General features: G+C 42.7%; 1 protein-coding gene across 4 annotated transcripts in view; it reads left to right on the forward strand.

Annotated features, from left to right (window-relative positions):
- The first annotated feature begins 222 nt into the window (after positions 1-222).
- Positions 223-12,583, forward strand: part of BCAS3 (breast carcinoma amplified sequence 3) — a 764,111-nt gene continuing 751,750 nt past the window's right edge. For all 4 annotated transcript variants that reach the window (XM_011979152.1, XM_011979154.1, XM_011979151.1 and 1 more), the window contains exons 1-4: positions 223-326; positions 1,901-1,988; positions 6,395-6,449; positions 12,157-12,232. In XM_011979152.1, coding sequence (XP_011834542.1) covers positions 1,906-1,988; positions 6,395-6,449; positions 12,157-12,232 — 214 coding nt within the window. In that variant the 5' untranslated portion in view covers positions 223-326; positions 1,901-1,905. The remainder of the gene's footprint in view (positions 327-1,900; positions 1,989-6,394; positions 6,450-12,156; positions 12,233-12,583) is intronic.

Consider the following 12,583-nt stretch of genomic DNA (forward strand, 5'->3'; position numbering starts at 1 on the left):
TACATGTTCGTAATTACTCCCCAGCTGCCTGCGTTCGCAACCGAACCTGACACGTCGGCTTCACCCGAACTTACATGCTGTTGTGTTTTCCCTCCAGCCCCAGCGGATTGGACACATTCAGGAGGCGGGTCCGCCTCTTTCCTACTTGCTGGTTGGCGAAGCTGACCTCCAAGGGCGGTGCCCGGCCATAGCCGGTTTGCTTCTGGGATTGGCTAGAGGGGTGGTTCCGCTGAGGCGTGGTAGGAAGTGGCTGCCGTCAATCAAGCGGGGAGACTCCAAACAGTGAGCCTAGAGCTGGAGAACAGCGTTAACCGGCGGGGCGGCCGGTGAGAGGGCTGGCGGGGCTTTGGCTTTGGGGAGGCTTGGGGAGGACGAGGGACTGGCGGCGTGAGGGGACTGGGTCGGGCTGGCAGGAATTCGACAAGAGAGAGGTGTCGATACTGGAGGGGGAGGGGAGCAGTGCAAGGGGCCGGAGGGCGGCCGGGGGCAGCGGTGGCTCCGTGTTGGAGGTTAAGTGGGCAGTGCCGTGCGAGTGTCTTTCAGGAGGCTGGGGCCTGAGGGGCTGGCGAGGGTCGTCCTCAGGAGACAGGGCCCTTAAAGGACAGGGCTTGGGAGACTGTGGTTCGAGAAAGCAAGAATGGGATGAGAATGAGAGGGATGAGGGGCTGGAGGTGCAGGTACCCTCTGAGGAGGTGGTGGCTCTGCTCGTTGGGGCAGAGGGTGTTTTGGTTGTAGGAGGTGGGGCGCACAGGTTTGGAGTTTTCACATCAGGTGTGAATGCTCCCTACTTACAAATGATGGTTTTAGGTGCCTTCAAGATGAGTTCCAGGCTGTGGGCTTCCCTGAGCCCTGTAAGAGATCTTTGATACTGCTGTCAGTCCTCTTTTAACCTTAACCAAGCCGACTCCATGCTCTTAAAATCTCTGATTCAGAGGGTCATGAAACATTCTAGGATTAGGATTTACTGATGTGACGGGAAAGGGTAAAGGACTGTAACAGCATATAAGTTTATGTTACTTATTTGACTACTTACTACTAGTCAAATAAATAATTGCTTGACTTGTTTGTTACTTATTAAACTCTGGTGATTAGGTTACAGTAGCAAGGTGTTACCAATGTGATTGAAATTGTGGCCATGCAGTCTTTACTCATAGATTCCCAACAGGTTTAATTGGAAGGTAGAGTGGTATCATGTCACTTGTTCCGTTTGGTCTTGAAATATTGTACCGTGTGTATTTTCACTATCTCAACATAAAATTTAAGTAAATTCCCATCCCATGATCTGGTTCTCTTACCCTTGTAATTTATGTTAACGACAGACCAAGGGGGTACAGCAAGAGTCTTCCTTAAATTGTTTTGTGGTTCTGAGACCTGGTCCTATTAAAAAACAAAACAGGATGGGTGCGGTGGCTCAAGCCTGTAATCTCAGCACTTTGGGAGGCTAAGGCTGATGGATCGCTTGAGCTCAGGAGTTCGAGACCAAGCCTGGGATACATGGTGAAACCCCGTCTCTACAAAAAAAAAATATAAAATTTAGCTCGGCATGGTGGCGCTTGCCTGTAATCTCAGCTACTCTGGAGGCTTAGACAGGAGAATTGTTTGATCCTGGGAGGTAGAGATTGAGGTGAGCAGAGATCGTGCCACTGAACTTCAGCCTGGGCGACAGAGCGAGACTCTTATCTCAAAAATAATAATAACCCCCCAAACCCCTCATTATAATTTGAAAAAAATTAAAAACCTACTTCATCTTTTTTTCCCTTTCTGGTGTAACAGGAATTTCTGGGAAGGTTTCCTACATTTGAGGCATTTTTGACAAGGGATCTCTAGTGAGTAATCATAAATCTTCCTCCCTACCCCCAACAATGATCCATGTTTTTCTATTTTTTTGTTCTGGAAACAGGTTTTATGAATGAAGCTATGGCTACAGATTCCCCAAGAAGACCCAGTCGTTGTACTGGTGGAGTTGTGGTTCGTCCCCAGGCTGTCACGTAAGCACATTTCAGATAAACCCAATAGCTGAAGAAAATATTACTCAGAATAGTAGCTAACATTTAGGTTTTCTTTATGAACAGCGGTTACTTTTGTAAAAATCTTTTAAATGTTGGCTTTATGGGATGAATAATAATAATTGCCAAGGCCAAATGAAGAATTTGGAGAGTTAAGTTGATGTATTCAGCACATTTACAGAGTACATGAAGAACACTGCTAAATCCCGAAGAGCAGTGTTTTCAAACTCCAAGTTTAACAAGTTAGTGGATTGTCAAATCAGTTTAGTGGGTCAGGAGTTGTAGTAGAAAATGAAATAGAGGCCAGGCGCGGTGACTTATGCCTGTAATCCCAGCACTTTGGGAGGCCGGGGCGGGCGGATCACGAGGTCAGGAGATCGAGACCATCCTGGCTAACATGGTGAAACCCCGTCTCTACTAAAAATACAAAAAGTTAGCCGGGCGTGGTGGTGGGCGCCTGTAGTCCCAGCTACTTGGGAGGCTGAGGCAGGAGAATGGTGTGAACCCGGGAGGCGGAGCTTGCAGTGAGCTGAGATCATGCCACTGCACTCCCCAGCCTGGGCAACAGAGCGAGACTCCATTTCAAAGAAAAAAAAAATGAAATAGAATATAATAGAAAATATAGCTGGGAGTTTGTATTATTTCATGACATGCACATAGATGTGTATGTATGTATTTACCAGACAGTGATGTAAAATGTATCTCTTTTAACTTTTAAGTTCAAGGGTACATGTGCAGGTTCGTTACATAGGGAAACTCATGTCGCAGGGGTTTGTTGTACAGATTGTTTCATCACCCAGGTATTAAGCATAGTCCCCATTAGTTATTTTTGCTGATCCTCTCCCTGTTCCCACCCAACTCTGATAGGCCCCAGTGTGTGTTGTTCCTGTCTGTGTATCCATGTGTTATCTGTAAAAAGTATCTCTTAGTCTAGGTCTATGTCAGAAAGTTTCAAAGTAAGTGTCATAGTACGTTTCTGTGTTTTTGGCATTCTTTGACAAAGAATGTGTATACTTACTAGGAGCTTATAATCTAATATGGTTTGAAGATATGTATACTTTTTTGTTTTTTTTAAGATGGAGTTTCACTCTGTCGCCCAGGCTGGAGTGCAGTGGCGCCATCTCGGTCACTGCAGCCTCCACTTCCTCCCCTGCCTCCCAGATTCAAGCAATTCTCCTGCCTCAGCCTCCCAAGTAGCTGGGATTACAGGCGAGTGCCACCACGCCTGGCCAATTTTTGTATTTTTAGCAGAGATGGGGTTTTGCCATGTTGGCCAGGCTGGTCTTAAACTCCTGACCTTAGGTGATCTGCCTGCCTTGGCCTCCCAAAGTGCTAGAATTACATGTGTGAGCCACCGTGCCCCACCAAAGATATGTATACTTGAAGGCTGAGGTGGGAGGATTGCTTGAACCCAGGAGTTTGACACCAGCCTGAACAACATCCCGAGACCCTCATGTGTCAAAAAAATACAAAAATTAGCCAGGCGTTGTGGCAGGCGCCTGGAGCCTTAGCTACTCACGAGGCTGAGATGGTAGGATCACTTGGGCCCAGGAGCTTGAGGCTGTGGTAAGCTGTGATTGTGCCATTATGCTCCAGCCTGGGTGACAGAGTGAGACTGTGTCTTAAAAAAAATATATGGCTGGGCGCGGTGGCTCACACCTGTAATTCCAGCACTTTGGGAAGCTGAGGCAGTGGGCGGATCACCTGAGGTCGGGAGTTTGAGACCAGCCCAACCAACATGGAGAAACCCTGTCTCTACTAAAACTACAAAAATTAGCCAGGCATGGTGGCAGGAGCCTGTAATCCTAGCTACTCGGGAGTCTGGGGCAGGAGAATTGCTTGAACCTGGGAGGCAGAGGTTGCAGTGAACTGAGATCGTGCCATCGCACTCCAGCCTGGGGAACAAGAGCAAGACTTTGTCTCCAAAAAAATAAAATCAATCAATCGATATATATGTTGTGTGTGTGTGTGTGTGTGTGTGTGTGTGTATATAAAATTCTTTTTTTTTTCCTTTTTTTGAGATGGAGTCTTGCTCCGATGCCCAGGCTGGAGTGCAGTGGGATGATCTTGGCTCACTGCAACCTCTGCCTTCTGGGTTCAAATGATTCTTTTGCCTCAGCCTCCCAAGTAGCTGGGATTACAAACGTGGATCACCATGCCTGGCTAATTGTTTTTTTGTTTTTTTTTTTAGACGGAGTTTTGCTCACTTTGCTCAGGCTGGAGTGCAATGGCGTGATCTTGGCTCACCACAACCTCTGCATCCTGGGTTCAAGCGATTCTCCTGCCTCAGCCTCCCGAGTAGCTGGTATTATAGGCATGTGCCACCATGCCTGGCTAATTTTGTATTTTTTAGTAGAGACAGCGTTTCTCCATGTTGGCCAGGCTGGTCTCAAACTCCTGACCTCAGGTGATCTGCCTGCCTCGGCCTCCCAAAATTCTGGGATTACGGGTGTGAGCTACTGCTCCAGGCCTAATTTTTGGTAGAGATGGGGTTTTGTCAAATTGTCTAGGCTGAAGCAAACAAGTAAATAAGTAAAACACTTATAGGCTGTGATTGTGCACAGTATACTACAATGGAGAATGACAAAGGAAAATATATATAAGGGTGTCATGGAAGCTCTCTCAGGGGAGGCAACACTTATCTAAAAGGAAGGGAAGGAGACGGGAAGGAATCCAGATAGAGAGAAAGGTGGTGTAAAGGTCTTGATTCAAAGAAGAACTTGGTGTGTGCTAGGAATTGAAGTTGCATATGGCTGAATCAGAATAAGGAGAGTGGCAAAAAATGAAGTTGGAGAGGTAGCCTAATTTTTTTTTTTAGGCCTAATCAATTTTTGTAGGTCTCTAGGGCATATTGCTTTTTTTAATAGGATTTATGATAAATCATATTATTTTCAAGTGTGATTTTTCACATCTCTCTTGAAATGGATTTGAACTAGTATTTTGATTTTTTTTTTGTTGTTTTTTTGAGACGGAGTCTTTCCTTTTTGCCCAAGCTGGAGTGCAGTGGCGCAATCTTGACTCACTGCAACCTCCACCTCCTGGGTTCAAGTGATTCTACTGCTTCAGCCTCTTGAGCAGCTGGAATTACAGGGTGCACCATTAGACCCAGCGAATTTTTGTATATTTAGTGGAGATGGGGTTTCAGCATGTTGGCCAGGCTTGTCTTGAACTCCTGACCTCAAGTGATCCACCCACCTCGGCTTCCCAAAGTGCTGGGATTATAGGCATGAGCCACCATGCCTGGCCTAAAATAGTATCTTGAAGAAATTATTTTTTTCCCCTTGCTGAAGTTTATGTACTTTATATTTAAAATGCATTAATTTAGTGTCCTTACTTAATTAACAATGTTATTTTTCCCCTTTTTTTTTTTTTTTTGTTTTTTAGAGATGGGGTCTTGCTATGTTGTCTAGCCTGGCTGCCAACTCCTGGGTTCAAATGATGCTGCCACCTCAGCTGCGTAAATAGCTGGGACTATAGGCACATGCTATTGCACCCAGCTTTCCCTCATTTTTATGCATTTTAATTTTTTTGTATGTCTTTTCTATACCAAAAGTTCTGTGAAGGCTTAATAGCTTCTTCTAATGCCTGTATCTGCCAGCAAATGTAGACTCACCTGCTATATACAGGTAAGGGACTAGGTTCATAACCAATTTAAAGAGAAGGTCACTAGATAGTGAGTCATCAGCAGTCGTTTTACTTGCTCTAGGGCATTCTTCTGCTCTGACTCAAGAGCAAGGTCCTACCTTAGGTCTCTGTCATCACTCCTTCAAATATGACTTAGAAACTATCTCTATTAAATTAGGAGAGCATGACTTTTAAAAAGAGATAATGTTTAAAAATGTTAAAAGCTCATTTACATTTAATAACATATATAAAGACCCTTGAAACCAGAAAGTAGTTTAGCAGAAATATCAGGTGATAAGAGTTAGCCTATTTTTTTTTTTTTTTTTTTGCCTTATTTGAATATTATGAGTGATGCCTGTAATCCCAGCACTTTGGAAGACTGAGGCAGGAGGATCCGCTTGAGCTCAGAAGTTTGAGACCAGCCTGGGCAACATGGTGAAACCCCATCTCTACAAAAAATACAAAAATTAGCTGGGCGTGGTGGCGCGTGTCTGTAGTCCCAGCTACTTGGGATCCTGAGGTGGGAGGATTGCTTAAGCCCCAGAGGTCGAGGCAGCAGTGAGCCGAGATCACACCACTGCACTCCAGCCTGGGTGACAGAATGAGACTATGTCTCAAAAAAAAAAAAAAACCAAAAAAAAAATCAAAACCACAAACAACAACAACAAAAAACGAGTGACTTTATTAAGGCTTGTAAATAGAGCTTTTTTCATGGTCTATGTTAAGCTCTCCTGACCAGTGTTGTCCATTTCACCCTTTTCCAGAGAGCAGTCCTACATGGAAAGTGTTGTGACTTTTCTGCAGGATGTTGTGCCGCAGGTAAGTGTCCATATGTGCTTTCAGCTTCCCTTTGGTCAGGAGAGCTCTGAAATGTTTGGTTTCCTAAACTTGACACTAGTACCAGCAACTTCAGAAAGGTTTTTGGTGTTTTAGCATCCTGAGCATTGGTAGGATGGGACTACATTATTGTTTAGATGTGCTGCAGTGTTGTGATGACCGTGGCGTAAATGTTATTCCTCAGGACTTTGCCCTCCTAAGAAGAATCAAGGTGAATTGTTAGTAGAGATTTGGGACTCTCGCAGGTTTATATTTTCTTGTCCTATTTAAGTGTTGCCTGTCAGAAGGGAGAAAAGCAATATACACTCTACACTCCTTAACTAGATAACAGCTAAATATTATACGTGAACACAAATCTACATCTCTTTTATCTTGAGCAGCACTTTTGTGCCAACTAGGGTATCCTGTTACTCTAACTGATAAGCCTTTTACTGTTCCTTTTATATAAATATGAGAATAAAGAATGAGAATTGCCTTACTGGGATTATCTAGTATGCTATTTATACTATTGCCAAACTTAGTTATCACTTGGCATACTTATTAAAAGTAATAATTTTCTCTCTCAGTGTCTTAACACAATTGATTTGGGATGGTAACTGGTAACTTGTAGGGATAGTGAGAATCTCAGGTGATTCTTGTGAAATGGTACCTTTGGGAAGCACTGTTCTAGTGGGACAACTGAAGGGAGAGGTTTCCATACTTTCTCCTTATGGTTTTGTAGTCTTCCTTGACTACCATGGGTATCTGTAACTGGAGTGTTCAAAAAGGACATTCATAGATCCAGCGTCCCAGCTTTATGAGAGGATCCTAGGAAACAAAGTGCCTTCAACCTGAAAAGCTGAGTGGGAAAAAAAGGAGAAAATAAACAGAGTGTTATGGTAATATAGTAGAAGGACAATTAAATTCACTTGAATGACATCAAAGAAGGCTTAATGAATGCGATGCCATTTGAATTGAGGAATAGAGTGGAATAAAATCCAACAGTGATAAATGGAGTAAGAATGTAGTGGGGACAATAGGATCCTAGTAGCTGTTTGCTTTATTTGGCAGAGAAGTTATAACTTAACATTTTGCACATTAGGCTTAGAGTAGCTTAGTGATTAAGAACATAGACTTTGGGCCGGATATGGTGGCTCATACCTGTAATTCCAGCACTTTGGGAGGCTGAGGTGGGTGGATCACCTGAGGTCAGGAGTTCCAGACCAGCCTGACCAACATGGAGAAACCCCGTCTGTACTAAAAATACAAAAATTTGCTGGGCGTGGTGGTGCACGCCTGTAATTCCAGCTACTCAGGAAGCCTGAGGCAGGAGAATTGCTTGAACCGAGGAGGCAGAGGTTGCAGTGAGCCGAGATCACACGATTGCACTCCAGCCTGGGCAACAGGAGTGAAACTCCGTCTCAAAAAAAAAAAAAAAAAAAAAAGGACATAGACTTCGATATTAGATGTGACTTTATATTTCAGCTCTGTATCTTACTAGTTCTAGACAAGTTACTGAACCTTTCTAAACATCAGTATCCTTATGTGTAAACTCAGGTTAATCATCTTATTCATCGTAGGTTTGTTCTGAGGCTTAAAGGGTGTCATCTATATAAAGCATAAAATAAAGCAAAGCAAATAGTAAGTAGTCTTTCCTGGAGGGAGCTTGAGACTGGAGATCCAGGGTAGAGATGCAGATTTCTGGCATACAATCAGTAGTCAAAATAATCAGATGAGCCAGAGACATTACAGTTTCTAATTGTAATGGTGAGACGTCATCATTTTAGCACCTACTGATGATAGTTTGCTTAGGAAAGCAATAATAGGAGTAACTTTTTGTTATATTATACTTTTTTTTTTCTTTTTTTCTTTTTGTTTTGAGACAGAGTCTCACTCTGTCACCCAGGCTGGAGTGTAGTGGCGTGATCTTGGCTCACTGCAAGCTCTGCCTCCCGGGTTCACACCATTCTCCTACCTCAGCCTCCCGAGTAGCTGGGACTTACAGGCGCCTGCCGCCATGTCCGGCTAATTTTTGTATTTTTAGTAGAGACGGGGTTTCGCCGATGGTCTTGATCTCCTGACCTTGTGATCTGCCTGCCTTGGCCTCCCAAAGTGCTGGGATTACAGGCATGAGCCACCGTGCCCGTCCCGTATTAGACATTTTTTCTACTGTTTGGTTGACATGAGAACAGTGCTTTCTAACATTTTTTTCCCCACATTTAATTCAGAGTCCTGTGTTGGTACTTTGTGGTCAGACATTAAAAAATAATGTCTTCTGCCAATATTGTGTTCTACCTCCTGCTCTATTCTGGGTATCATCAAATTCATGGAGCCTAGGTATTCTCTGGGTCTGCAAATATCCTCCTAAAGAGAGAACATGTGTTGTTGGACTGGTAGCAGCTTCTTTAATTATCACCCATTGAATTCTAGTTATGATAGCATTGATGGCCGGAAGTTGCCCTTGGTTGTGTCTTGATCTAATAATTTCACTTATGAAAATTTGATTTTTTTTTTTTGTTTTTGAGATGAAGTTTCACTCTTGTTGCTCAGGCTGCAGTGCAAAGGCGTGATCTGAGCTCACTGCAACCTCTGCCTACCAGGTTCAAGGGATTCTCCTGCCTCAGCCTCCTGAGTAGCTGGGATTACAGGCATGTGCCACCATGCCTGGCTAATTTTTGTATTTTTAGTAGAAATGAGGTTTCACCATGTTAGCCAGGCTGGTCTCGAATTCCCGACCTCAGGTGATCCTCCAGCCTTGGCTTCCCAAAGTGCTAGGATTACAGGTGTAAGCCACTGCACCTGGCCAAAAATGTATTTTTAAAAAATAATTCAACAAAGAAAAAGTTAAAAGCTTAGAACTGTTCAGTATATGTGAAATTTTTACATTTTCAGTGTAAAAACTTGTAACCAGCTTAAATGTCAGTTAAGCAAATGACATATCATGGTCCCTATAGAATAATTTGCTGTAAATAAAAATTATACTTACGGCAATAGTACACTATGAAAATTATTTTTTCTACAGTGAACAAATAAGACAGCATACAGACTGACACAATGATTATAGCTATGTTATATAACATTCAAAAATAACTTTGTACTTATGAGTGTGTTTACGTGTGTTAGAAACCAGTGTTGAAGTATAAAAGAAGAAGTAAATAAATCTTTTCAGTAGTGAGGTGAAAGTTTTGACTCTAAATAAGAGGGCTAAATCAGTTGCTCTTGTTTGAAGAAGGGCTTTTAATCAGTGCTGGGGGAAAAGGAAAAAAATGTGTGGCAGTACATTGACCTCTATAAAGACATCAGGTGGTGCTGGGCGCGGTGGCTCACACCTGTAATCCCAGCACTTTGGGAGGCCTAGGCGGGCAGATGGCCTGTGCCCAGGAGTACCAGACCAGCCTGAGCAACATGGTAAAACCCCATCTCTACAAAAAATACAAAAATTAGCTAGGTGTAGTGGTACACACCTGTAGTCCCAGCTATTTGGGAAGCTGACATGGGAGGATTGCTTGAGCCCAGGAGGCGGAGGTTGCAGTGAGCTGAGATCATACCACTGCATTCCAGCCAGGGTGACAGGGTGTCTCAAAAAACAAACAAACAAACAAACTCCAAAACAAACTTTTTTTTTTTTTTTTTTATAAAGACATCAGGTGAAAGCTAGAAGGGCAATGGGTGAGTCTGTGTCTTACTGAGAATAAAATATCTAAGCATGGGAAAAGGAGATCATAAGAGGCAAAAAAGGACGGGATACACCTTTGTGCAAAGCTGTAGTAAGGAACACACAAAGCAGAGCTCAGGTGCTTCAATTAGCTTCCCAGAATTTTTTCAAAAATGCTGAATAAAAAACACCATGTCTACTAAGGAGAGAGGAAAACTTGAAGACATAGTAAAAGCGTATAAGCCTCATTTTGCAAGACTTGTTTGCCCCTCACAGGTAAAGCAAAAAGAGGTTCAAGAATCCCAATACACCGAAAGACCTTCTTCAACCTTGTTTTGTTCTGCATATCACTCAAAAATCAAACGCTGCAAAGGAGTAAGTCTGCTAAGCTGAAGAAGAATTTGAAAGTGTTAGTGCTTCACCATGTTAAAGGAAAGGAAAGCCTGATGCAGGGAAAAAAGGAAGTTGTGCTAAATGCAGTGTGGCATCCTGGATTGGATCCTGGAGCAGAGAAAGGGCATTAGTGGGAAAGCTTGTGAAATGCAAATAATGTCTGGGGTTTAATAGTAATGCACCAGTGTTAGTTTTGTAGTTTTGAGAAATGCAAATGTAAGATTTGATTAGATTAAATAATTAATTTTAGGGAATAAATTTTTTTTTTTTTTGAGACAGAGTCTTGCTCTCACCCAGGCTGGAGTGCGGTGGCACTATCATGACTCACTGCAGCCTCAATTTCCTAGATTCAGGTGATCCTCTCATCTCAGCCTCCCGGGTAGCTGGGACTACAGGTGCATGCCACCATGCCCAGATTTTTTTTTTGTCGAGATGAGGTTTCTCCATGTTGCTCAAGCTGGTGTTTTTTAAAAAAGGTATGTTAGGCAGGACGTGGTGGCTCACCCATGTAATCCCAGCACTTTGGGAGGCCGAGGTGGGGCAGATCACCGGAGGTCAGGAGTTCAAGACCAGCCTGGCCAACATGGTGAAACCCCGTATCTACTAAAAATACAAAAAATTAGCTGGGCATGGTGGCACATGCCTGTAGTCCCAGCTACTTGGGACGCTGAGGCAGGAGAATCACTTGAACCCGGAAGGCAGAGGGTGCAGTGAGCTGAGATCATGCCACTGCACTCCAGCTTGGGTGATAGAGTGAGACTCTGTCTCAAAAAAAAAAAAAAAAAAGGTAAAAGAAAAAACATGCTTTATGGGAGATGCCTCCTTTTGAATACTGTTGAATACTGTTGATACATCATGCCGTTAATGCTTATCTTTTGACCCTTGCAGGCTTCCAGGAAGCAGATGATAGGTTGGGTCTAGAAGCTTGATAAGAGACTAAAAAAGTACAGTAATACTCTTAAAAAAAGTATAGGTACAGTATAATAGCCACATACACCTAGCAACTTAATAGATAAAAGGTAGTAGTTTTGTTTGTTTTCTAAGCCTTATTTGTTGACCAGTATAGGGGATGGTTAGTTTTTCGTTTGCCTTTGAGTTATAGTAATGCTTCATAATAGATTGTCATCATTGTATTTTAGGTTTCTGCAGTTCTTTTTTGTGTGGAGGGGACAGAGTCTTGCTCAGTCATCCAGGGTGGAGTGCAGTGGTGCGATCTCTGTTCACTGTAATCTCTGCCTTCCAGGTTTAAGTGATTCTTGTGTCTCAGCCTCCCCAGTAGCTGGAATTACAGGCGTGCACCACACCCTACCCAGCTTATTTTTGTGTTTTTAGTAGAGATAGAGTTTCGCCATGTTGGCCAGACTGGTCTTGAACTCCTGGCCTCAAGTGATCTGCCTGCCTTGGCCTCCCAAAGTGCTGAGATTACAGGTGCCTAGCCTGCAGTTCTTTTAATAAGTTAAAAACTCTTTTGACCAAGGTTATCAGACACATGGATAATATTCTCTGGGGGTAATAATGTTCTAAAATGTTCTAGTTACCAAGATGTAAGGTTGGTGAAGTTGGAGAGGTATAGTGTTGGCTTTAAGTCACTCTTTGTTTTGAACATCATTAATACTAAAGCTGTAAAATATGTTTATTCAAATGTTTCTGTTTACTATGCAGGCTTACAGTGGAACACCTCTAACAGAAGAAAAGGAGAAAATAGTCTGGGTCAGATTTGAAAATGCAGATTTAAATGGTATGGTTTTAACTTTTTTGGGACATAATGAATTGTTTGTTTGGGGTACCTGATTCCAAAAAGAGAGCCTCTACTCTTACAGTAATTTTTCAGTTTTCAAAATAAAAGGTAGCATAACTACAGTACAGAAACTTTAGTACTAATATTGTGTAATAAGTCTTAAAGTAACTGTAACACAGTGTGTGTTAAACTTTGATGAAGTTAAAGTGAGTTAAAATTTTCTTAGGCAGAAAAATGGTTTTCTTAAAAAAGGAGTTTTTCATAGCGCATAGTATTCCATGGTGTATATGTAGGGACATGGATGCAGCTGGAAACCATCATTCTTAGCAAACTATCACAAGAACAGAAAAC

The sequence above is a fragment of the Mandrillus leucophaeus genome, unplaced genomic scaffold (genome assembly GCF_000951045.1).
Source record: "Mandrillus leucophaeus isolate KB7577 unplaced genomic scaffold, Mleu.le_1.0 Scaffold20, whole genome shotgun sequence".
Classification (NCBI taxonomy): Eukaryota; Metazoa; Chordata; class Mammalia; order Primates; family Cercopithecidae; genus Mandrillus; species Mandrillus leucophaeus.